We start from the raw sequence: 26,824 nt of genomic DNA, 5'->3' as shown, positions 1-26,824 counted from the left end.
AGTAGTCTTATGAGGACATGTTAATAGTTTACGAAAACCATCCATTAATAGGTAACATGGTTACAAATGGCATAAATGTAGTTTTTCCATATTGATTTTTTGGTTGTGTTCCAAGTCTGACAACATTACAAAAATGTTTCAAAAATGAATCCTCTAAATTGTCTCTTTGTGTGGAGGATTGCTTTTGCAAAAGAAAAAAGAAAGGGTTGGATCATTTGCATTTCAACGTATTTTCTAAACGGCATTTGACGAAAATGGAAAGTCAGACAAAAGAATTTGGCAAGAAGGAAGCTCATTTCCAGGAGAATGATTTGGAAGAACAAGCAAAATCAAGATGGTCAAATTCAAGGCAAAAATACCCAATGTGGTAATTATTTTGAGGAGGAGATCAACAGGCTCAAAACTCTTTTGGATGCAGGAAGAGCCAGAAGAGCCAATTACCTGGAAAAAGAATTGCTTGACAAAAAACTCAAGCTGCAAGAATGCGAGTTTAATGAAAAATGTACAGAACTGAAGAAGGCAATGGCACTGCTGAAAAAGACATCTGATGAGACAGAGATGAAAGAATCACGAGGGACTAAACATCAATTACCAAACTGATGTTAAAACCCTGATACAACAAGCAGAATCATTAAAGGAGAAGCTAAATGACGACAAAGAAGCTCATGCTGAGGTGACAAAAATGAACCAAACACTGTATGTAGGCCTAGAAGCTGAGAATGAGGATCTTCATCAAAAACGGTCGTCCTTGCAAAATGCCTCTGGAGAGATAGAGACATGTCTCCAGAGCGAGGTAGAGCAAGTTGAGGAAAACCTGGAAATGGTCAAGAAGCATGAAACAAATGTTTTAACCTTTAGGAAGCGGGTGAGTACACTGGAGCGGGAGCTGAAAGATGACAGAGAATCTCATGCTGAGATGGTGAAGATGAACAAAATGCTTTACACAGATCTACAGAGAATGTTTATAGATCTGTCAAAAAATAGCATCCCTGCAAAACACTTCCGTAGAGGCAAAGAGATGCATCCAGAAAGAGCTAGAGCAAGTCCAAAATGCGAGTCTGGAGATGGTCAATTAGTACCAACCAGATATTCTAAGCCTTAGGGAAGAAATAGAAACAGTGAGCAGGAGCACAGGGATGAGAAATATCATCATGCTGAAGTTGAGATAAGGACTGGTAAGAGTCAAATTCCTCCACGCAGAGAAGAACATGCTACAGAAGGAATTAGACAAAGTCAAATGTACACTCTTTTTAAACGTGTCACCAAAAAAACACCACCACTCTGGTCATTGTTATGGCAGTCTCTTTCTTTAACGTTTAACTCAATGTTGAGTTATTTAATCACCTGTGACTGAAATTCTTGTTTGGCTTGAATGGTAAAATTCAATGCTTAATCTATTTGTTTACCGTTTCTTTTACAGCAGGTTCAGATCTGTTTTCAGAATAATCATCTTGGGAAAATATTCAAAAGGCATAGTTAAGTTGGCCACTATGTCATTAGTTTCTTTGCCTTTGTTTTCTTGCGGAGCCAGTCTGGTGACATGGGAGAACATACAAAGAAACAAATGGAGAAAAAAAACAAAAAAAACTATTGCTTGAGTACAAGCATTACAAGTTTTAAGAAGAAAGACATGAAATCCTGCTTTCTGACTGAAAATGTGTGCTCTCGAAATATGGCAGAAAAATTCCCCCATATGGGGAATCTATGTACTGTTAAGGAAGATTTTTATGAATTAGTTAATTTTGGAAAAAGTTTGGCTCTCTCTCTTCCTTTATGATCCCGGGTCCTCTCGCGACGGCCACGTGTAGTCACTCAGAAGAAAACAGCAATGCGTGTTGAAGTCACAGAATTGCAGTTTAATCCAATAGAAGACAACTCATAAAATTACAACAGACACTGCAGAACAACAGAGACATACATTCATTTACCTGACATAAATGGAAAGAAGAAAGAAAGAAAGAAAGAAAGAAAAGCAAAGACGTCAAAAGACGTCTTTGGAGAATTGCAAGAGCAAATCTAATTTGTTACTTCTGTGTAGAAAGTTTTATAGTGAAGGCGCATTCTTATCTTTAATTTATTCAAATAAGGCGTATCTTTGCTCATCCAACCAGGAGCTATCTCTGACCCTTTATCTCAAGCCAGGAACTCCTGCTGTGTTTACGGCTTTTCACAGATGAGTGTGAAAAGCTACAACTTCCACTGTATTGTTTTCCCACACAGACAAAAGGCAATTCAAACGATCCTAGCAAACCATCTGCTGGGACTACAGGTAACATAAAGGTCAATAGGCCAGAATACGTTACTGATTTTAAAACCACAATTAGGCCATTTGAATCAAGACATGTTAAGTTTTAAAATTAGCTTATTTTAAATTTATTTTCTTAACAGTACCAAATTTCACATGTCTACAATGTAAGGTATGGCTTGTTTCAGAATAGGGAGCGTTGTAGAGTGGTTTTTCTACTCTCCCTTTTGATTCCATTAAAATGTTATTTCAGGCAGGGGACAATTTTGGGCAAAGGTTGACGAGTTTTTATATAAAGCTTGGCCTCCAAGTTTCTATTTTCATGCAGAACAGGATAAGAAATCCTGTAATTACAGTAGGCCTTTGCAGCACTTTAACCTCTCAAGTCTAATTAAAATGTAAGAATTAGGTTTATATTTTATATTTGGCTTCAGACACTGCAGTCTGAAGTAAGCCAAATCATATTTTTTACGTTATGCAACATGTATTTTATTGTTTTATGACAGTACAACACAAATCAGATTTTTACAAAGGCGGCCAAAGCCACTTGGATACGTGGTCCTAAATCCAGTCTGATCTTTTCAAATGTGACCTGGTACTGTACGGCGAGGTTGCATTCAACCTCTCAAAAAATCTGAACTGATGCAGTGTGAACATATACTTAGTTTTAACTGCAAATTTGTCCCCGAGTCGGTTTAACAAACATGACATGTAAAGGTTATCAAAGTCAAGCTAGCATACAGTGCTTTCAGGACTAATCGGTTCTACCATAAACGGCTTGCGCATTGTTGCTTTGTGCACATGTATTTTCACATTACCCCCCCAAAAAAGTAAAAATAAGAATGCACAAGTAAAATACCATTAGCATGTCAATTGTTCCTTAATGTGACACCAAGGAACACCTTACCTTGGATACCAAAGAACTCTTGGCTACACCCACAAACCTTTTAAGCCAATGAACACATGAACATGGAATAATAAATCTAATATAAGTGTGCTTTTCAGTCATGGAGAACAGAACTTGCAGCTTTGTGTTAAACTTGCAGTGAAGCACAGAACACTTGAATATCTGCCATCTCTACAACTCCATAAAAGCAAGCAAGATTTTGTTCAAAGATTTTTTTTTTCAACAGGACTGAAAAAATGGTTGAAGATCAACGTCTCTGTAATGAATCAGCAGAGCTGGATGGACAGACTGTGACCTTCTATGTATTAAATGCTTTTGTAGTCACTTGGTCACTTCTGATAACATGTGGAAATCTTCTTGTAATCATCTCTGTCATTTACTTCAAGCAGCTTCACACTCCAACAAACTACCTGATCCTCTCTCTGGCTGTGACTGACCTGCTGGTTGGGGCTTTAGTTTTACCTTTCAGCACAATATTGTCTCTGAGTTCATGCTGGAATTCAAGTTATTTACTCTGTAAAATGCGCGGCCTGTTTGATATATTACTGTGTGCATCGTCTATTTTAAATTTGTGCTGTATATCCATTGACAGATATTTTGCAGTGTGTCATCCTCTAACATATAGAAGTAAAATGAATGTTCGCGTTACTCTGGCCATGATCCTGGTGAGCTGGACTCTTTCAGCTCTGCTTGCTATAAGCATCACTGGACGTGGTTTAACTCAAGGAAATCTCAACCGAAGGTGTGATATATTTATAGCTACAAAGGAAACCAGTCCTGGACCATTTTTTGAATTTTACATTCCAGCAATTATCATTTTAACAATTTATCTTAAGATTCTGGTGGTGGCAAAGAAGCAGGCGAGGCGAATCCAGAACACTATGAAGTCTGAAGCAGCTCTCAGTAAGATGGAGAATAAGGCCAACATAACAATGACTATAGTACTGGGAGTCTTCCTCATATGTTGGACTCCTTTCTTTTTATCTGTAGGTTTATACAGTATGGGAAAACTCACAATACCTGTTGTCGTTATTGAAGCATTTAAATGGTTAGGATGGTCCAATTCCATGTTGAATCCATTAGTTTATGCTTTCTTCTACAGGTGGTTCAGACGGGCCTTTAAAATGATCATTTTTGGTAAAATATTTCAAGGAGATTTTTCCAATGCAACTTTGTGACATATTTTGATTGTATGTGCTGAGGTCCAGTTTAACATGTTATCTTTTTATTGTCCACAATATTTTAGTTTAACATGGTAGAATTTTGTAATGTTACAAGACACATCTTGCTGACTTTCATTACTTTCAACTTTGAAATATTACAAATTCGAAAAATTAGAAGTGATTATATTTTTGATTTGATCTGTAACATAATGAAACTCATATATTTTGATAGCCCATTTTAGTCACAATTGAAACCTTCTTTCTTTTGGAAAGTTGGGAACAGAGTAGTTTGTTAAAACCTACACTACCTTAATAGTTTCAAATACTTTTGGCTCTTAATTCCTCATCACTGAATTATTATTAAATTGAAATTTGCATTACAATAATTGTTAGATTAAAAGTTGCTTTTGACGATAAAAATGTTTAGGCAGGATTTTCAACACTTAATTGGGCTCAAATTTCTATATTTAAATGTTAAAACTGTATTTTGCTAATTTATCAAATTAATGTATTTTTGTTAGCTTTAAGCAGAAATTCATCATAATTAACAGAAATAGAGCCTCCTTGAAAACATCATTCTGTTTTATTGATTGTTTTATTGGTTCACCTTGTGAATTGGGCTAATGAACCCTTGTGCGTGCAAAGACTGAGGCAAATGTAGAGGACTGTGGCAAATGATACAAGCTTTACGGGTCAGGGGTCGGTTGGACCCCATTTGTAAACACAAGGCTTAAATAAGTAGCAAGTCTCTGTATTAGAAATTAGTGAGGCCTGCCAGATCTATTTTTATGTTGTCGTAGTACATTTTAATAACCATGTTGTTTATACTTGTCTTAACTCTGTTCTTGGTGTTTTTAGACGTTTTAAAGAAACTTTGTGCCAGTTTTCTGAATTATGGTATATGCCAACACCTTAAAAGAAATAATAAAAATCGGGGAAATCAACAGAATATGACAAGATAAAAAGAAACTAAATAAACAAGGAAATGGAAATTGTTAAAACAAATTAAAACCGAGAGTGAAAAATGAAATAAGATGCAGTTGCGGTAATCAGGTGATTGGTAACAGCTGTGGAAGTGAACAGGCTGGCAGGCTGAGTGGAGGTAAATGATTAACATAAAGAAGCTGGTCAAAAATCAAAAGGAAGTTTAAACCAAGGAGAAAGGAACACAGATCAAAATGTAGGTTCTCATTACATTTTTAAGTTGGTTTAAGCAAGGAAGATGGCAGCCAATTTATTTAAGCATCTGGGACTACAATGTCTTGTGTCAAAATTCAGGGGCTGTATCCTACGAAGGACTACGTTGAATAGGTCCTTCGGAAGCCGTGAAGACATGTAGACTGGAAGTGAGCAGTTATGAAGTCAAACAGGAACTTCTTAAACGTCAATTTTCTTTTGAGTCATGTTTATACGTAGAGCTAAACATCCCCTCACATGTCACCTGGGGAAAGGTCCTCTGTCATTCCCAGGTGAGGCCAGCTCCACCTAAAAGAAAGAGTAAAAGACAGGGAATTTACTTACACTGTATATGCAGCTGCTTTTACAAAGGCTGAAAAATGAATTGTTTCATAATTCCATTAAAACGCGCATTAATTAATCAAGCTATTTAGATACATTGGTCAATAAAGGATGTTTCTGTTTCTACTTTGTTACATATGTATTCGATTATCATTTGTCAAACTTGCTGTTATTGTCTTTAAATTTGCTGAAAACAAATTTTGACATTGTAAGACAATAAATGACCCTTCAACTTCATGGTCATTTCTTTAATATGCCAATAAGGGTCATATTTTTTTTCTCTCAACATCAGTGCATAACATTTTGCAGCATCATAACAGAACAGCGCTAGCTGACCATGAGGCACACCTATTGACCTTATTCCTGGGGGGCTTACTGGGGAAGCGATTATAGGTGTTACTTCCAGCGGCTAGATTTCATTGTAATTTGCAGGGTTGTTTGCTAATCTATATTCATGATAGACGTTACATCTCTCTTTTCGGTTATAATACAATATTTAGTAAAGCATGTTTACAGACACACCGTCTGCTATCAGAGAGCTGCTCAGTACAGATTTGTGAGTTTAATCATGGGGAGCGACAGGAACACGATCGTTACGTTTTGTTATGGAATGACCGTGAATTAGCAGCGCTGCTAGCAGCTCATTTCTCTGAAGAACTGACAGTAATAAAGAGAAAAGCAGAAAAACTGGTCAGAGATCTGAGCTCCAAGTTTGTGCTGACGGTGTAAAACACCAGAACTACACATTAGCAGCTTGGTGTGATGTAAATTTTATTTTTTTGTTTGAATTTAAAAAATAATAAAGTTCATGATCTGAGTGTTCATCATTATGATTGGGCCAGGAAATTTTATTTATAAGACAAAATATCTGGTTTATTTAATCCATCAGAACCAGAATCTTGAGGTTCTCTGTTGCTGAGTGTTGCTGCAAATCAGAAGAGAAATAACCTCAACTGCTGCGTTCCAGACCATAATACGGAGAATCTCCCCACTGGACTAGAACTGAACCGAATCACACATTTACCTGTGTTAATATGTGATGTGATTCGGTGGAAAGCGACCTTCCTCTGGAAAGTGTCGTAAGATGCCCTTGTGGAGCTCGGGCAACTGTTGTGCTGTTCGTGGCTGTACTCTAATAATCAGATCACGTTTAATTTGTGGCTGCAGCAAGTGTGCTTTGAACGTGCTCCCAAAACAAAAGTGGTAGTTTTCATTGCCTTCTGTCAGATAAGCAAACAAAAAGAATTTGGCCAACAATTCTAAACTTGAAGAGAGAACCCAAAATGGTTTATGTGTGCTCATTTTATTGTGTGGACAAAAAGCCAACGGAAGATAACCCACATCTGCATCCGGAGCAACTGAGTCAGTGAAGTAGCTACATATGCTAGTGCGGGTAGCTACATATGCTAGTGAGACCTGAAGATATTAGACTATTTCTTCAAGTTGTCATCCCTTCCCGCAATAGCTGTAGGTTGTGGTAAACCAATATTGTCACATTTAAGCTTTGATAGCTGGTGTTCCCACATATTTATAGCCTAAAAGCTCTGATGAAAGCCGGTTAGCATTAGGATAACATGTAAACAAATGGCAGTCCTGGTTTGCGGCGGAAGTCGCGCCCATAATTCACGCAAAGCATCATGGGGAGTAGGAATAAGGTGGATAATGAATTCAATAACATAAAAGGCCTTAGTTTATTTTTATAGTACTGAGAAATTAAATTAGTCATGGCTAACAGCGGTTAGTAAATAAGAATTAGCTTTAATTATTTAAAAAAAATTTAAATAATTAACTAGCTCAGAAGCAGAAACCCAGACTGTTCAGAGATTAGCTTTAGGATACTTGCACAGGCTCAGGAAAGTTCACGGTGCTCAGCGTGCCCCTGGCTTTTTGAGGCCCAAAACTCAAAACCTTTTGGACCAGAAAGGAGTACGGCCATCAAATCCGGAGTGTACGCTTGCTTGTGGCACAGCTATAATACAAACCGGATTCCAAAAAAGTTGGGACACTAAACAAATTGTGTATGAAAACTGAATGCAATGACCTGGAGGTGCCAACATCTAATATTTTATTCACAATAGAACACAAATCACAGATCAAAAGTTTAAACTGAGATAATGTATCATTTTAAGGGAAAAATATGTTTCAAAATTTCATGATATCAACAAATCCCAAAAAAGTTGGGACAAGACCATTTTTACCACTGTGTGGCATCCCCCCTTCTTCTTACAACACTCAGACGTCTGGGGACAGAGGAGACCAGTTTCTCAAGTTTAGAAATAGGAATGCTCTCCCATTCATGTCTAATACAGACTTCTTAACTGTTCAATCGTTTTGGGCCTTCTTTGTCGCATCTTCCTCTTTATGATGCGCCAAATGTTCTCTATAGGTGAAAGATCTGGACTGCAGGGTGGCCATGTCAGTACCCGGATCCTTCTTCTACGTAGCCATGATGTTGTGATTGCTGCAGAATGTGGTCTGGCATTATCTTGTTAAAAAATGCAGGGTCCTCCCTGAAAGACATGACGTCTAGATGGGAGCACATGTTGTTCTAGAACCTGAACATAGTTCTCTGTATTAATGGTGTCTTTCCAGACATGCAAGCTGCCCAGGCCATAAGCACTCATACAACCTCATACCATCAGTGATGCAGGCTCTGAACGGAGCGTTGATAACAGCTTGGGTTATTCTTGTCCTCTCTGGTCCGGGTGACATGGCGTCCCAGTGTTCCATAAAGAACTTCAAATTGTGACTCATCTGACCACAGAACAGTTGTCCATTTTGCCTCACTCCATTTTAAATGACTCCATTTAAAGCTCAGACTGTGCCAGACAGTCTGAGCTTGTGGAGCTTAGAAATGGCTTCCTCTTTGCACTGTAGAGTTTCAGCTGGCAGCAGCGGATGGCACGGTGGATTGTGTTCACTGACAATGCTTTCTGGAAGTATTTCCTGAGCACATGCTGTTATTTCCTTGACAGTGGCATTCCTGTTTGAGGTGCAGTGACGTTTAAGGGCCCGGAGATCACGAACATCCAGTAGAGTTTTAAGGCCTTGACCCTTACGCACAGCCATTGTTCCAGATTCTCTGAATCTTTTGATGATGTTATGCACGGTTGATGATGATAACTTAAAAGTCTTTGCTATTTTACGCTGGGTAACACCATTCTGGTATTGCTGCACTATCTTTCTGTGCAACAATGGTGGAATTGGTGATCCTCTTACCATCTTGGCTTCAGACAGACACTGACACTCTAAGAAGCTCTTTTTATACCCAATCATGTTGTCAATTGACCTAATTAGTGTTAATTGGTCTTCCAGCTGTTTGTTATATGTTCAATTTCCTTTTTCCAGCCACATATTGCTATTTGTCCCAATTTTTTGGGGATTTGTAAACACTGAAATTTTGAATCAACATATTTTTCCTTTAAAATTTTACATTTACTCAGATTAAACTTTTGATCTGCCATCTATGTTCTATTACAAATAAAATATTGACATTTGCCATCTCCACATCATTGCATTCAGTTTTTATTCACAATTTGTTTAGTGTCCCAACTTTTTTGGAATCCGGTTTGTATATTCTATACATTAACATTTAAAGATCTACCAAACTGATACATAAGTCACACAAAAGAAATATTAGATATAAGTAAAATATTAAGAAAACACAAAAAATATTGTTAGAAAGCATTATTTTGCTACAATAACAATTCTTTTTTAGAAACATTCTGTTATTTTGATGTTTACCCCTTTATCTACTCTAAATAATTAAAATGTTATTGAATCATGGTTACATATTTCTCTGTCTGGAGATCTAAAGGGCAAAGAAGATCCAAAGTAAACACACAACTCTATTAGCTCTAAAATGTAAATTACTCCTGTCAGTAACAGCAGGGAACATGTCACCGTGGATACCAAAGACACAAACCAGTTGAGCCAATGAACACATAGAGATGAAACAATAAATGTATCAACATGTTGCTTGATCAGGACCAGAGTAAAAAACACTGCTCTTCACACATACTGCTAAGCTTAGAACGAAACACATACAGGACTAAAATCTGAAAACAAGTGCATTTGTATTTTCATTATTGATTATATTTGAACAGGTTTGATGATATGGTTGAAGATCAGCGTGTCTGTAATGAGTCAGCAGAGCTGCATGAACAGACTGTGACCTCTTATGCTTTAAATGTTGTTGCTGTTTCTTTGTCACTTCTGATAACATGTGGAAATCTTCTTGTAATCATCTCTGTCATTTACTTCAAGCAGCTTCACACTCCAACAAACTACCTGATCCTCTCTCTGGCTGTGACTGACCTGCTTCTTGGCAGTTTAGTTTTACCTTTCAGCACAATATTGTCTCTGAGTTCATGCTGGAATTCAAGTTATTTGCTGTGTAAAATAAGGGATATGTTTGATATATTACTATGTACATCGTCCATTTTAAACTTGTGCTGTATATCCATTGACAGATATTATGCAGTGTGTCATCCTCTAGCATATAGAAGTAAAATGAATGCTTGCGTTACTGTGACTATGATCCTGATGAGCTGGACTCTGTCGGCTCTACTTGCTATAAGCATCACAGTCCGTGGGATAGGTAAAGTGAATCCCACCTGGAGGTGCAAGATATTTATAGCTACAAAGGAATCAAGCCCTGGACCAATTTTTACATTTTACATTCCAACTGTTGTAATTTTAACAATCTATTTTAAAATTTTGATGGTGGCGAAGAAGCAGGCAAGACAAATCCAGAACACTATGAAGTCTGAAGCAGCTCTCAGTAAGATGGAGAATAAGGCCAACATAACTCTGGCTATAGTGATGGGAGTCTTCCTCATGTGTTGGACTCCATACTTTCTATCCAAAGGTTTTTACAGTATGGGAATAGTCACAATACCAGTTGCAACCATTGAAGGATTTAAATGGTTAGGATGGTCCAATTCTATGTTAAATCCTCTGGTTTATGCTTTTTTCTACAGGTGGTTCAGACGAGCTTTTACTATGATTATTTCTGGAAAATTATTTCAAGGAGATTTTTCCAATGCGAAATTGTTGTGATAAATGAATAACTATTCATTTATGATGATATGATTCGATGTATGTCATTATATTGTTTATCTCTGTCCACATTTTTTGTACAACATGTAGTTATAGTAAAAATGACATTAAAGAGAAATTATTCATATAAAATATGTTTAACTTCATCAAAGTTGTAAAGGTCTAACTATTTTGTTGTCTACATTTCTTTGTTCTTGTTTTTGTTCCCACTTTCTTAAAAAAAACATATATATATGGAAAAGACCTGGAAGGTGAAGACCACAGTGGTGCCTGTGGTCATCGGGGCCCTCGGGGCAGTCACCCCCAAACTGGAGCAGTGGCTCAAACAGATCCCAGGAACAACATCAGACATCTCAGTCCAGAAATGTGCAGTTCTAGGCACAGCCAAGATACTGGAGGAACCCTCAAGCTCCCAGGCCTCTGGTAGAGGACCTGAGCTCAGAGGATGAAAGAGACCACCCGCAGAGGGTGAGAAGGGAATTTTATATATATATATATATATATAACAAATTAAGAGTCGTTTGTGAGTCAGAAGAGTCAAACTCACATTCACTAAGGTCGCCATTTAGAAAGAAAAAATAACTGAAAGCATATTTTAGGTAACATGTTATTCAAATAATGCAACAACGTTGTTATACTAAGTTAACCCTGTATTGGAACAAGGAACACAGGACAAAATCTGCCACTTTGGGTCAAAGAGTAATTTTTGGCCAGTTTGACTTTTGACACATGTCCACCTCCTCCTAGGGATTTGTAGCTATTGACTTTTGGTCCTCACATCCCACTTAAGGCGGGGAATGTGAGGGTTGTTCCACAGTGCTTGCAACTTTAGTTTTGGTTGTTCTTGTGTGTAAAGGAGAGGAGCCCGAGTTCAGTATTCAAGAGCAATCATCCCACAACTTTGAGACTTATCTATTTTCCAACAAACCCAAGTCAAATAAATACATTTATCAGGCATCTTCATAAGCATCTGACTGCCCATCAAATATCAGCTGTTTGCTTTACTTGTGTTGTAGCAGTGATGTTCTAACATTAACAGGATGGTAGCTCTCTCTTTAATGAAACATGCATATAGCTCTTTAATGCCTTAAGATTTGATTTCTTAAGACATTATAATCAATTCTGTCAGTTTTAAGTTCAATATTTTTACAAAATCATAGAGCTCAATATTGTTTACTGTTAAAGTAGAACAATTGAGTCATACTTCAACACTTAATGTGGCATTTGTTATAATTTCTAATACATTTAATCAAGTGGACTCTTTTTTTTCTTCCAAAAACATAAACAGGTAAAACTCAAAGCCCAGCAGCAAATGCAGATCAGGCCCCTTCAGGACACCAGGGACCATCTCACTGTGGATACGAAAGACACAAACCAGTTCAGCCAATGAACACATGATGGTGAAACAACAAATCTAACATGAATATGTTGCTCAGTCATGACGGACGCTCTACCTCACACATTTACTGCTAAGGCTAGAGAGAGAATTACAAAGATGATGGCCAATGATTTATATGTTAACAGGAGTAATGATTTGGTAGGAGACCAGAATCTCTGTAATGGACAGACTGTGACCTCTTATGCTTTAAATGTTGTTGCTGTTTCTTTGTCACTTCTGATAACATGTGGAAATCTTCTTGTAATCATCTCTGTCATTTACTTCAAGCAGCTCCACACTCCAACAAACTACCTCATCCTCTCTCTGGCTGTGACTGACCTGCTGGTTGGGGCTTTAGTTTTACCTTTCAGCACAATATTGTCTCTGAGTTCATGCTGGAATTCAAGTTATTTACTCTGTAAAATGCGAGGCCTGTTTGATATATTACTGTGTGCATCGTCTATTTTAAACTTATCTTGTATATCAATTGACAGATATCTTGCAGTCTGTCATCCACTGACATATAGAAATAAAATGAATGTCTGTGTTTTTCTCACCATGATTTTGGTAAGTTGGACTCTCTCTGCTCTGCTTTCTATTGTCATCACAGTTCGTGAGATAAGAAAAGAGAGTCCTAGCGGGAGGTGCATGATATTTCTAGCTACAAAGGAATCGACAACTGGTTCTGTGTTTGCATTTTACATTCCAGCTGTCATAATTTTAACAATTTATCTTAAGATTCTGGTGGTGGCAAAGAAGCAGGCGAGGCGAATCCAGAACATTATGAAGTCTGAAGCAGCTCTCAGTAAGATGGAGAATAAGGCCAACATAACTCTGGCTATAGTGATGGGAGTCTTCCTCATGTGTTGGACTCCTTACTTTTTATCAGTAGGTTTGTACAGTATGGGAAAATTCTCAATACCAGTTGTAGTTATTGAAGGATTTAAATGGTTAGGATGGTCCAATTCGATGTTGAATCCTCTGGTTTATGCTTTCTTCTACAGATGGTTCAGACAAGCTTTCACAATTATATTTTCTGGTCAAATATGTCAAGGAAATTTTTCCAATGCGAAATTGTTGATATATAAATAATTGTGTTATGATTACTATTTTGTTTCTGGTTTTTCTGTCTTAAATATTTAGTATACCATGCATGACATGCCTATGAAGTAAAACCAATGGCATTATGGACATGCAAATTATTTTATTTTGTGTGTATTTCAAGTTTCAATTTAATACGTCAGACCTTTAGAGTACTAATGTTGTTGCTTTCGCATCTTTTATATATATGAATGTGAATCTTCTTGTTGGAAGGACATTATAAGTTAAAAACATGAGTTGAACTGGGCCGTTTGCCTGGATGACCAGATATTGTAGAGAGTTAAATTTGCGTAAAGTTCACTGAAATATGAAATGGAGTAAAATTCCACAACCTCCCCACAATCCTCAACTTCCCACATTTGTTTCATTCTCTCGCTTAGGAAATTTCTATATGGAGGCATTTACTGTCAGTATTGGTGTCTCACTCTTTTCATCCAACTATGTTTTTTCTGTTAAAAACAACAGTAAGATTATCCTCTATACTTAAATACTCATTAGGGATGACTTCAGACAAAGATTTAATGTTGAATAAAGCCACTTTATATGAAAAACACTTTGAACAGTTTAGGGGAAAGCCATGTATTGACATTGTTTTCTCTTACAGAAGTGAGTAACTATGACTTTGAGTTCAAATATTTAGATGTTTACTGTTTTCTTTTACAGAAGTAAGTCTGCAGTGAGCCAAACTGTGAAGACTGTATCCCAGGAGAATGTTTCATCAGCCATGGTAATATTTGCTTATTAAATGGAAGAGTTGTACTTTAGAAAGTTGAGATTTTTACAATAACTTTTAAGAGAATTTAAACTGTGTAATGTATGATTACCAAGGTAATAGAATGAAATGTGACAGATAAGTCGATAAGGAACTAATCATGTAGGTTTATGGAAATGAAGGTGAGCTGTCCGCACATGGTGACGACTAAACGGATGGGATTTGAAAGATGCACAACCATCATGCCGACTGCATGAACAAGCTGAGATCACCATCTACCCAAGCTGATAACCAATAAAGTGAGTTGCTGATTGCAGCCTGCCTCCCACTCAGTCATTTTTCAAGAAGATCTGATCAGATTAGGATCTGAAAGCTATCCCATCCCCAAAGCCTCCACCTTCTGTTTCAGCATTCGGGAAATAAAGGTTAGATTAAATTGATAATATGTGTCATTATTTGAATGTTCTCAGCTGCTAAATTAAAGCCGTTACTGGTTTTTGCAAAACATTGCTAATTAAAGAAGAATGTAAAGCTTTAGAAAAACTACGAACATTCGATTATTCGAGTCATCTTTAATCATAAGTTCTACAGTGGTGGTAAAATTCTTCTGTTATATGGTTCATACAATCATAGTTAGTTTTTAAAGGTTAATTTAAGCTCAAAGTTAGTAAAACAACACCTCTGGAGCTGCATATGAGTCACCAAATAATATCTGGCTCAGAGTCCAGAGCAAGTTGCAGAGTTGAGGGAGACTCGCAATTTGTGAATCCTAGGCGACCGAAAGGCAACCAGACTGAGACCTGACCACAGCTGTCCTTCATTTGGACACCAAGCATCAGTTCTCTATTGAGCTGTGTGCTGAGCCCCATTGTGTACTGTGTCTACACCTACGATGACAGTCCGTCCCACAACAGCCACCTCACCTACAAATATGCTGATGTCATCTCAGTAGTGTAACCCATCCCAAAGAGAGATAAGGCAGCATACAGAAAGAAGGTCCTGAAGCTGGTAGCCTGGTTTTTAAAGAACAATCTGGGTCTGAATACCAAGAAAACCAAGGAATCACTGTTGACTTCAGGATGCACAGTACCAACTTAGCCACAGCAACCTTTGCTCCAATGGCCAATGTGTGGAGAGTGCGATACATTCCATTTTCTCACCGTGTCCACTGACGTCTCCTGAACAGACAGTATCATAGCAACACCAAACTACACTTCCTAAGGCTCCTCAGGAAGTACAACCTGGACTCCAACTTTCTATTCTCTTACCACTCATTCATCTAGAGCGTGATGGTACCGTACTGTGTCACAGCGTGGTACGGTAACTGAACCATGTCAGGCAGGGAAAAGTTTCAGATAGCAGTAAAGGCAGCACAGAAGATCATTGGCTGGTTTCTCTCGTCACTGATGGACATTTACACCACCCCACCACCCCACACCTCAGCAGAGCAATAAACCTAATTCAAGAACTAATCTGTTTGACCTGTTGCCCCCAAGGAGGAGCTACAGCTGCATCACAATAAGGAGTAGAAGTAGAGCAGTTTTCTCCCCCCCAAAAGCAATAACTCACACAAGCGCTGACTGACACAGTCCATGACAGAGAGAAGAAAACAAAGCTGAGGTAAGGGGAAACTATACAAAGAACCCTGAAATAAAATAACGATATGATCATAACAGAAACCCTAAAGCTCAAATACCTCGATAATGACAAGATCAGGGGATGGATACAAAAAGAATAAGGCACTGAACATCCAATGGGGTTCAGTTAAATGCATCATCAATAAATGAAAGGAATACTGTCAATTTGTAAATTAGGCCTAGATCAGGCTGTTCTCACCAACCGAGTAACATATAAGAAGTGAGAGAGGCCATCAGGTCACCATGACAACGCTGAAGGGACTACAGGGAAGACTTGATTTAAAACAACTGTTCTTCACCAGTTAAGGCCTTATGGACAGAGGAAAAAAACTAATATCAAGATTTGACTACAATTTGCCAAAAAGCATGCAGGAGACTCCACTGTCAGTTGAAAGGAATGTATTTGGTCTGATTACCGTATTTTCCGCACTATAAGGCACACCAAATTATAAGGTGCACCTTCAATGAATGGCCTATTTTAAAACTTTTTTCGTATTCAAGGTACACCGCATTATAAGGCGCATAGAATAGACCAGGGGTCACCAACTCCAGTCCTCAAGGGCTACCATCCTGTAACTTTTAGATGCGTCTCTGCTCAAACACACCTGGATCAAATAAACTGCTCGTTTCCAGCCTATTGCAGAGAGGAATGAATGCTGGTGAGGGAATTCAGACATTTTGGAGCTAAAAGTTGCAGGATGGTAGCCCTTGAGGATTGGAGTTGGGGACTCCTGGAATAGACACTACAGTCGAGGCTGGAGTTACGTTATGCATCCACTAGATGGAGCTGCACTAAAGTGAATATCAACAAAACAGTCCGACTCCGGTAGGCGAGGAGAGCCTTCCGCGACTGGGCCGGGGCGTGGCCGGACGATGGTCATCCTTCTCCGTTCGCGCACAGCATGTTCGTGGAGAACGTGATGCTAAATGACCTGCAGATGACCTGATTCTAGACGGTCAGTAGATAGACAGGTCAGTCAAACTTTATTAACAAAGCATGCACCACGAGCTTCTTCTTCTACAGGCGAAAATGAAGTCGGTGGCTGCTTACTGTAGTTGCTAGACCTGTTGTGGCTCAATATTGGTCCATATATAAGGCGCACCGGATTATAAGGTGCACTGTCAGCTGTTGAGGAAATTGAAGGTTTTTAGGTGCGCCTTATAGTGCGGAAAATACGGTAGTCTAAAATTAAACTTTAAGACTATAAGACAAAACACTATGTTTGGTGTTATCGTCATAAACGATAATGTTGTTTTGAGACCAATTTCTAGTAACATAATGCTGATGACATTATAATACAAGAATACATTCTTAAAGATCACTTAACTTGAAATTATAATGAACATTTAACACTGGAACCGGAAGACATTTTAAATATCCAACATAAATGAACAAAACAAAAATAAATACAGTTAATAATTATAGAGTCTCTGTTAAAAATAAAAAAGCTGTCCTTCACAAAAACGGACTCGTTGAGACCAAAGAACCAAACTGAAGACTTTTATCATCCAGTCTTTGGTAGAAATATAGAGAGAAAAGATAAAACAATAAATCATGCAAATGAAAATTATTGAGCTTCTTTTAATTTATCATGTGATTAATTGATTTATTGTTTATTGCAACAAGCCTAGGTTGCAGTATCCTGAAACCCAAATGCATACAGCTAAGTCTACACAGAAATGGTTTGAAGATAACATGGTAGATGCTCTGTAATGGCCCAGTCAAAGTCCAGACCTCAAACTGATAGAAAATATGTGGGTGCAAAGTGCTGTTGACTGCTGATCCCCATTAAAACTGGCAAAATATATTGCCAATTTGTGTTTTTCTTAATAAAAATAATTAACACCCATTATTCATCGTTAATGACAGTCATTTTCTCATCATTAAATGGAAAAAATGACTTCAGTCTTTGACTGTAGAACTGTGTCAGTAAATGCCACCACTGTCTTTTCCTTTTCACTTTTCAGTGAGACTTACTCTTTCCTCCAAAGTAGCAAATGCTATCAAATCCAGAAATAAAGAAATAATACATCTGGTTTATTGTGTGTCACATCATTTAAAATATATAAAATAGAAATTCAGTTCGACAACTTGCTTATCTTTGCTTTATGGTAATAGATTATTCATATAAGTGTAGTTAAAATACAAAGCATATCAGAACAGCATTAGCACTGACATGTGAATTGTTCCTCATTGTGACACCAGGGAACATGTCACCTTGGATACAAAAGAACTCCTGGCAACATCCACAATATGAACCCAATGAACACATGAACATGGAACAATAAATCTAACACATGGATGCACTTCAGTCATGAAGACACCAAAGACACACTGAATCACAGAGAGCACTGAATTGTCTGTTATGTCTACCGATGAAAGCAAGTGAATTCGTTTTTGTTGATCACTGTTTACTATATTAATTTGTTTTATAACAGAACTGAAAGCATGGTTGAAGATCATCGTGTCTGTAATGAATCAGCAGAGCTGGATGGACAGACTGTGACCTCTCATGCATTTAATGTTTTTGTCGTTTCTTTGTCACTTCTGATAACATGTGGAAATCTTCTTGTAATCATCTCTGTCATTTACTTCAAGCAGCTCCACACTCCAACAAACTACCTGATCCTCTCTCTGGCTGTGACTGACCTGCTGGTTGGGGCTTTAGTTTTACCTTTCAGCACAATATTGTCTCTGAGTTCATGCTGGAATTCAAATTATTTACTCTGTAAAATGCGAGGCCTGTTTGATATATTACTGTGTGTGTCGTCTATTTTAAATTTGTGCTGTATATCCATTGACAGATATTATGCAGTGTGTCATCCTCTAACATATAGAAGTAAAATGAATGTTCGCGTTACTCTGGCCATGATCCTGGTGAGCTGGACTCTTTCAGCTCTGCTTGCTATAAGCATCACAGCACGTGGGATAAATCAAGAAAATCTCAGCAGGAGGTGTAATTTATTTACAGCTACAAAACAATTCAGTCCGGAAACCATTTTTGAATTTTACATTCCAGCTATTATAATTTTATCAATCTATCTTAAGATTTTCATGGTGGCAAAGAAGCAGGCAAGACAAATCCAGAACACTATGAAGTCTGAAGCAGCTCTCAGTAAGATGGAGAATAAGGCCAACATAACTCTGGCTATAGTGCTGGGAGTCTTCCTGATATGTTGGACTCCTTTCTTTTTATCCATAGGTTTTCACAGTATGGGAATAGTCACAATACCAGTTGCAGCCATTGAAGCATTTAAGTGGTTAGGATGGTCCAATTCTATGTTAAATCCTCTGGTTTATGCTTTTTTCTACAGGTGGTTCAGACGAGCTTTTACTATGATCATTTCTGGTCAAATATTTCAAGGAGACTTTTCTAATACAAAATTATTGTGATATATGTGTAATTATGTTAATGGGTTTTTATCAATATTTTGTTTCTGTTATTTCTGTCTAAACATTTAGGTCACAATGCATGTATGTATTTGATGTTATGTGTATAGAAGTGTATTATGTAGAGTAAAAATAATTAACATATAAATCACTTACATGCATTGCATTTTAAGTTCACTCCATGAAATCTTTTGAAATCTTTATCCATATGCTTAAAATGAATCTTTATTTTATAAACCCAGATATTTATAAGCTTTAATAATAATAATAATAATAATAATAATAATAATAATAATAATGATTGGAGCACCTCACTAAGACATTGGTGCCTACATAACCCAGCCACAAAATAAACTAGAAAATGTAGAAATACCTGAGTTAGTCTGTGGCTTTCATTATGCACAGTGTTCTGTGCAAGACAGCAATGATAGTGTATACAGTAGCCATCTATATTTTTCTTAGAAGATTTCCAGTTTACATTTAAGATGTGGTGTATTTTTCCATAAGTTTAAAGCCAGATTCTTTTACTAAGTTGTTCACTGCAGTCCAGTTCAATTTCCCTGTTAGGATCCTGGTGTGTGCATGCACGTGTGTGTGCACGTGTGCGTGTGTGAGATCTTTCCTTGAACAAAGGATCTTTGATGGAGGGTGTGGCTATCCTGCAGCTGCCTACACACCTGCCTGCAATCATCTGATTGCCTGATGAGGATTTCAGAGCTGTGAGATAATTTACCTTCACCTGAAGATAGGTGAAGGTAAATTCACCTATCTAAGAATCTGTGGCGTCTCTCTTCAAAAACAAAGCTGTTGACCTCAGAAACCCGAGCCTCCATTGTGCATATTATTTTACTGTTATAAATAAACTCCTTTTCCTTTTCTTGCTGTGTCCTGCTTATGAGTATACATGTGGGCCAGGAAATTACCTGAATATATGAAATTCCCTGGGAGAATTTTTTTTTTTTTTTTTGGGATATATCCAAAGTGGAGTCTTGTGATGGGAGGAAGCATTTCTTACTGGTCACCAATCGCAGCATTTTGTGTCAAAATGTTTCCCTTTGTCTCCTGTAATCTGTTCTCCCTGTGTCCTAAATCCCACAGATTCTATTGGCTCTGATGGTTTTGGGAATTCCCCCTGTGAGGTGATGTGATTAATAATAATACTATTATTAAGATGCCTAATTTATCAATATATCCAGGATATGTGTTTATAGGAACAGTCAGCTTTTTCTAAACATTTGGCTTGATCTAGGAAGGCCTGGTCTCGAATCCATCCTTAATTTTTGGTTTACTGTAAATTCTGAGTATTTTTATTTGCAAAAGCAATTTTGAAACCCAGTTACCATGCTGAATATCTTCTCATGTCCAAATACTTTTATAAAAAACGGCTACAGAAGAATGCATAACATTCTTAAAACACTAAATATATCCAATAAAGTCGTCCATAACGTATATATGAAAACATGCAGCTCTATCTTGCCACACAGGCTTTTACTCAGGACTCGACTCAGCTCACGCACATTGGTGGACAGCAGTGTTGTGTTCAAGCCCACCTAATCCGAGACCAAGACAAGACCACGACTTTTAGGGTCCGAGACCAAGTCAAGACCAAGACCGAGGGAAGTCGAGACCGAGTCAAGACCAAGACCAGCGGCCCGCGCTACATGACACAATAAAATGTAAAATATGATCAAAATTGCTTCTCAAAATAATCTGAAAGATCCATATTCCCATAAAAACACCTAGATATTAAATACTTAATACATTTTACCAATATTAAATATTCCATTTCTGTGCTACAATGTGTGATGGTCTCGTGCCATCCCTAAAAACATAACACCCTGGGCATTTGCCCATATTGCTCATGTAAGAAACCACCACTGTCTGCACCATTAGACATAGCAATTGAGGCAATGCCCTGACGGTAAATAACGCTCAACTATGAACACTGACCAAGGAGCAACAAGCAAGAAGTAACCAAAGAGAAGGCGCTCATTGTGACTGTTTTCACTCTCTATCCCAGTACATGAAGCCAGGTAGTCTGACACCATAGCAGACATTACAGCTGCCACTTTGAACAAAAACAATCAAAGAGCAATATGCATGCTCTGCGTGCTCTTTTGTTCTTGTGTTTTAGTTATTTGTTCATTTAAATATCAATGTACATAATTAAATAAAATAATGATGCAGTGTACACAGAGCATTACAAGAACAAAGAACGGGTGTTCTGTCAGGTCAGATCGTTGTACGCTTAGCACGAACTCACTGTGTTCTGTCAGATCAGCATACGTTGTCAGATAGTCGTACGCTTAGCTCAGACATGCATACGCTGTCATTACCATATGATTTTATTTAATCAGCAACATATAATCATGACGTAGATCATTATTAACAGTTAACAGTTGTATGGCATCCAGCTGCAGCCAGGCCTGCTTTAAACACACTTTGAAACCACGACAACGCATGTATATCTATCTAGTTATCATATTATGTCATATTATAAACAATTTAATGACTTATTTTCGTCATAACTTGTTGCGTATACTGACAACTCCACTGACGGTCGGACTTAATGCGCATGCGCTGGCATGGTACTCACTGCATGTATGCTATCCTGACAGCGTATGGTAATCTGATAGAACACCGGCAATATCTGTCAGACACGTCATTACCATAAGATTTCATTTAATCAGCAACACAGAATCATGACGTAGATCGTCATACACTTTGTTATCAACAGTTGTATGGCATCCTGACTTAGCGGTTAAGTGAGTTTTACACGGGTGTGTGTTGTAGCTGACTCCAGCAGCAGCCAGACCTGCTTTAAATACACTTTGAAACCATGACAACACATGTATATCTATATAGTTATCATTGAAAACAATTTAATGACTTATTTTCGTCATAACTTGCTGCGTATGGTGAACTGACAACTCCTCTGACGTCGGACTTCTTAATGCGCATGCGCAGGCATGGTACTCACTGCATGTATGCTATTCTGACAGCGTATGGCTATCTGATAGAACAACGGCTCTCAGCGACACTCCAGTCCTATCTAATAAGTAAAGAGACGAGCAGATGAATCGTACTGTTCCTGAATGTCACATCACTATATTGCAGACTTTTGGACACAGCGCCGTTGTCCCATGTATGCGACAAGTCAGTCAACATCTCCGCACAATAATTCAGCACAGTGAGTGACAACTTTTTTTCATCACAATGCTTATGTGTGTCTATACAGCTAGCTTTGCTAACATCACGTCAATGGATCTTACCTTCTTTGAGCTACTTTTCTAAGTGACGAAAAAAGTTAGACATTGTCTCCACCGTCTGTGAAAGCGAAGGGCTGCTGAGTTAGCTGTGGCCATCGGATTTCTTATGATTTATGCAGCGATAGATTAGACAAACATTTTCTGCCGCTGAGAGAAAACCACTGCGCATGTCTCAGAGCGCCGCGTGCGAGTGAAAGGTGAGGAGGGGAGGGGAAGGGGGAGAAACACGTAGTTGGTTGGATTTTAATCGGTGCGTTTTGCATCCACTGAAAACAAAGATGTTAACAAATAAACTGGACAGTATGCTGCACGTTTAGTGGTATTTTCACAGTTGCGGTCTCGACTGGTCTTGAAATAAAATGCTGAGTCCTCAGCGCCCGAGACCGAGACAAGACCGAGACTAAATGCGGTCGAGTCCGAGACAAGACCGAGACCATCAAAAAATGGTCTTAAGACCGGTCTCGAGACCAAGACCAATTTCGAGTACCACAACACTGGTGGACAGGAGCCATTTCATCTGGATCCACTGTGTATTTTTGTTCAGACACCATCTGACCTCGGCGCTGGACCTGCCTCTTTAAAAACATCACCTTTATGAGGAGTACGTTTGGCACTGTGTTTGGTATCTGCTGCACATCACAGTTATGTCACCCATGCATTTCAAACGAGGGCAAATACAGATGACATCACCCAGGCCTTTCAAACTGTTCTCCATACTATGTGTAAATTCTGCTGGAGCAATAAAAGAAGCACAATTTTTTTGATCAAATTCTCTATATGAAATAAAAGGAGAGCCATCATCAATCAACATCATGGTACTTGTAGAACAAGGCTCTACATCGAGTTTCCCTTGGATACATCTTAGGTATTTTCTTGCCTTTAGAAAAGAAAATCAACTAAGTTTCAAATCCATAAGCTGATGTTCCACAACATTAAAAGAAGTTTGTAAATACTACTATTTACAGACTGCTTTTAGAACAGTAAAAGACTGTATCATCAGCAAAGAGATACAATTTAGAATCAGTATGTTTCTACCAAGTGTGTCCACATAAATACTACACAAAATTGGGTCCAACATAGAGCCCTGAGGCACAACAGAAGACAGATTAATCCAGGGGTCCTCAAGTCCAGTCCTCAAGAGCTACCATCCTGCAATTTTCAGATGCATCCCTGCTCCAACAGACTGGGATCAAATGGCTAAATTCCCTCAGCAGCTCTGAACAGGCCTGGTAATGAGCCGTTCATTTGATCCTGGATTAAACATTGTGGTAAAAAGGCTCAGGTACATACAGATTCTCTCAGATGGAATTCCAACTCGAGGGGTGTTCTTGTTGGTTTTCCATCTGGAAAATCACAGTAAGAAACTGCTAAATACAAAGAGTACTCAGCCTTAATTGTGACAATCTACATCTATTGACTTGCAAGTAATCACATTCTATTACAAATACACTTCAATGCAAGAGTACAACAACAGTATGTGTATCACTCCTCAAAGGGACACCAGGGAGGACATCACCTTGGGTACCAAGGAAGCCCCAGTCTTACTATTGTGCAGCCAATGAACAGACATATATGGAATAATAAATCTGATGGAGGAGAACTGTTCAGCCATAAAGGACATCACTCCCAAGTCACTGCTTAGTGGAGAATGAAGGACACACTGTATTGAAATTTCAAATTTTCATCAACAATGCAGAAATTTTTACAGAGCTGATATGGTTGAAGACCAGCATTTCTGTAATGAATCAGCAGAGCCTCACAGACAGACTGTGACCTCTTATGCTTTAAATGTTGTTGCTGTTTCTTTGTCACTTCTGATAACATGTGGAAATCTTCTTGTAATCATCTCTGTCATTTACTTCAAGCAGCTCCACACTCCAACAAACTACCTCATCCTCTCTCTGGCTGTGACTGACCTGCTGGTTGGGGCTTTAGTTTTACCTTTCAGCACAATATTGTCTCTGAGTTCATGTTACTATTCAAGTGATTTTCTCTGCAAAGTGCGAGGCCTATTTGACTTATTACTGTGTACATCTTCCATTTTAAACTTGTGCTTTATCTCCGTTGACACTCCCTGACCACTTGATTCACAAGAAAATATCAGTCAAATAGTTGAAGCTCAGTCATCATTTCGAAACGCCTGCCTGGTAAGACTAAGGATTTAAGTGACAAATGAAGAAATAAGTCCAGCATTGGCATCATTTCAATAGCAACACACTACACATATATGGAATAAAAAGACAATGTATCTTCTAAAGGTAAAACAGTAAATTCGTAAGAAATAAAAACGGATCCAATAAAATTAGCCAATCATGTCACAGTTCAGTATGAATAGTGAATATTGAAAAACTATATTCATTTCATGAGGAATTTGGAGTGTGTTGGTTAGTTTGAACTAATTCAGATTTGTTTACAGCAAAAATATCCTGTTGATTCTTTACACAGCAATACCAGAAATATGAAACAAATGAAACATGAAATAACCATGGTAACATGATTTAAAGTAATATTACAGTCCAGTATGAATGTGCATGATTAAAGATCAAGGATTGTATTGACAAGTTTTCTTGGTGAGGCCAAGTAGCTCAAAATTAAGAATTAGTTGAGACAAATTGACACTCGGTGTGGATCTCAAACATCATTTCACAATGCAGAAGAAAAAACATTATTTTGAGAAAGTGATGTCATTTATTTTTGACTGCATGAGAAATCAGTGGATAACCACTGTCAGCGGTTTGCTTGAATGAAAGTCTTTTAAAATGAATATTCTATTAATCAGCTATTTACAGTAGAACGGTTTCAGTAAGAGCCACTGTGTTTTCCTACAGTTGTTTTTAACATTTTTCTTTATGACTCTCAGGCACCGTCACACGTAAGAAAAATACCTGTGAATTATTGGTGTCACATAATCTATCATGTAAACAATCACAATTTGTCTTTCATACAATCTACATTGGTGAATGACTGCAGCTTCACTTTAGCTATATGGATTTTTTTTGTACTGCAAAAAATGTCAAAGCCACTATTTTTTATTTCTATGTTGAATAAAGAAAGGTGGAATAATTTTATTTTGAAGACTGATGGTTGTATTTGGGGATGTGGGGATTTTTTTAAAAGGTCTTTTTGGCTCTAGAGGCCTTTATTTGATAGTTAACTGACAGGAAAGTGGGTAATGAGAGATGGGGAAGACATGCGGCAAATTTTGCCAGGCAGGGAATTGAACCTGTGACGGCCACGTCAAGGACCAAGGCCTCCATATGTAGGTTGTGCTTAACCCCTGTGCCACCACAGCACACCCAGGGATGTGGGGATTTAAAACAATCTGCCACACTGTGTTTGAAACACACTGATTAATATGGCCCACTATCATAATCCTGAGTGTAACCTACTCAGTGACAGTAAGTGAACACAAATCCAGCGGGAACGGAGACGGAACAAAGTGGAAACAAAAACAAAAAAACAACAAAAAAAAACACAGGCTGGCAAAAGTAGTTCTGCAAGTAAAACATATCTTGCAGAACTACTAAAACAGTTTGTTCCACAAAAACAAGAAAGTAAAGGCTTTCAGCATGTTTAATTTGTGTAGCAATCTTTAGAGCATACAGTCATCTGGACCTTTGTTGAGCTACATCTATGACAATTCTGAAATTAAAGTAACTAATCATTTTAAATTTGCAAGGCATATTTTAAGTTAAACTATTTTCTTAGTTTTAATAGTAAGATATTCCTTTCTTTTACAATATATACAACTAAAATAAGATTTTTAAATGCAGTGTATGAAAAGATTATTTTTCATGTCACCATGATGTTTAATATGACTAAGCTTTTCTGTTCATGTCAGAATTACTACAATCATTTCTATTGCTACATAAATAGAAGACATAAAAGAGAGAGGGGACATTTTTTGAATTTTTTTATTACTTTCTTCAAAGTCACAAGCTCACATATATACTGAACAAAAATATAAACACCCCATGTACAATATTGTTGCCATGTGGAGTTAAGAACTGTAAATTAGCATTGGCTAACATTTTATTGTACAAAAGTAATATTTCTCTTGATTTGTGAATAATTTTTAATCCAATTTGCCGTCAGTGAGCTTTACTCAGTGGATGGGTTGGGCATGTCCAGTGGGTGATCAGACAAAATGAACAACAAGTGGACAATCCTTGGACTGGGGACAATAAAAGGCCCCAAAATGTCAAATTTGGTCACAAGTCGTTTTGCCTCAGATGTCACTAGTTATGTAGAAGGGTGCCATCAGCATGTTGGATGCAGGGATGTCCAGCAGAGCAGTAGCTGCATGGCTCAATGTCCATTATCGGACCATAGGCCTTTAAGAGTTTGTTTCCAAAAGACCAGCACTACTGCACATCGACCTCATCCTCGACAGCCATGTGACCACTCCAACACAAGACCGCCACATCTGCAGAATTGGCTAA

General features: G+C 37.9%; 5 protein-coding genes across 5 annotated transcripts in view; 4 read left to right on the top strand and 1 right to left on the bottom strand.

The window, feature by feature from the left end:
* Positions 1-1,541: 1,541 nt before the first annotated feature.
* LOC106912522 (trace amine-associated receptor 1-like) lies at positions 1,542-4,330 on the top strand. The gene has a single exon (XM_014979340.2). The coding sequence runs from the start codon at positions 3,389-3,391 to the stop codon at positions 4,328-4,330; it is 942 nt and encodes a 313-aa protein (XP_014834826.2). The 5' UTR covers positions 1,542-3,388.
* The window catches only part of LOC106908073 (uncharacterized), a 110,347-nt gene continuing 87,559 nt past the window's right edge, over positions 4,037-26,824 (bottom strand). Inside the window, exon 37 of the mRNA XM_088001820.1 lies at positions 4,037-5,800. Coding sequence (XP_087857946.1) covers positions 5,753-5,800 — 48 coding nt within the window. The 3' untranslated portion in view covers positions 4,037-5,752. The remainder of the gene's footprint in view (positions 5,801-26,824) is intronic.
* LOC148153002 (trace amine-associated receptor 1-like) lies at positions 8,675-10,937 on the top strand. Its single transcript, XM_088001885.1, has one exon. The coding sequence runs from the start codon at positions 9,950-9,952 to the stop codon at positions 10,892-10,894; it is 945 nt and encodes a 314-aa protein (XP_087858011.1). The 5' UTR covers positions 8,675-9,949; the 3' UTR covers positions 10,895-10,937.
* Positions 12,591-14,508, top strand: LOC148153001 (trace amine-associated receptor 1-like). The gene is made up of 2 exons (XM_088002244.1): positions 12,591-13,311; positions 14,495-14,508. Exons 1-2 carry the CDS (start codon positions 12,696-12,698, stop codon positions 14,506-14,508), a joined length of 630 nt encoding a protein of 209 aa, XP_087858370.1. The 5' UTR covers positions 12,591-12,695.
* Positions 17,597-19,335, top strand: LOC106912525 (trace amine-associated receptor 1-like). The gene has a single exon (XM_014979342.2). It carries the CDS (start codon positions 18,172-18,174, stop codon positions 19,114-19,116), a length of 945 nt encoding a protein of 314 aa, XP_014834828.2. The 5' UTR covers positions 17,597-18,171; the 3' UTR covers positions 19,117-19,335.

This window comes from Poecilia mexicana, unplaced genomic scaffold (genome assembly GCF_051168715.1).
Source record: "Poecilia mexicana isolate PSO_F unplaced genomic scaffold, ASM5116871v1 scaffold_21, whole genome shotgun sequence".
Taxonomy (NCBI): domain Eukaryota; kingdom Metazoa; phylum Chordata; class Actinopteri; order Cyprinodontiformes; family Poeciliidae; genus Poecilia; species Poecilia mexicana.
The sequence above is the reverse complement of the archived record's forward strand: the minus strand, read 5'-3'. Positions and strand labels throughout refer to the sequence as shown.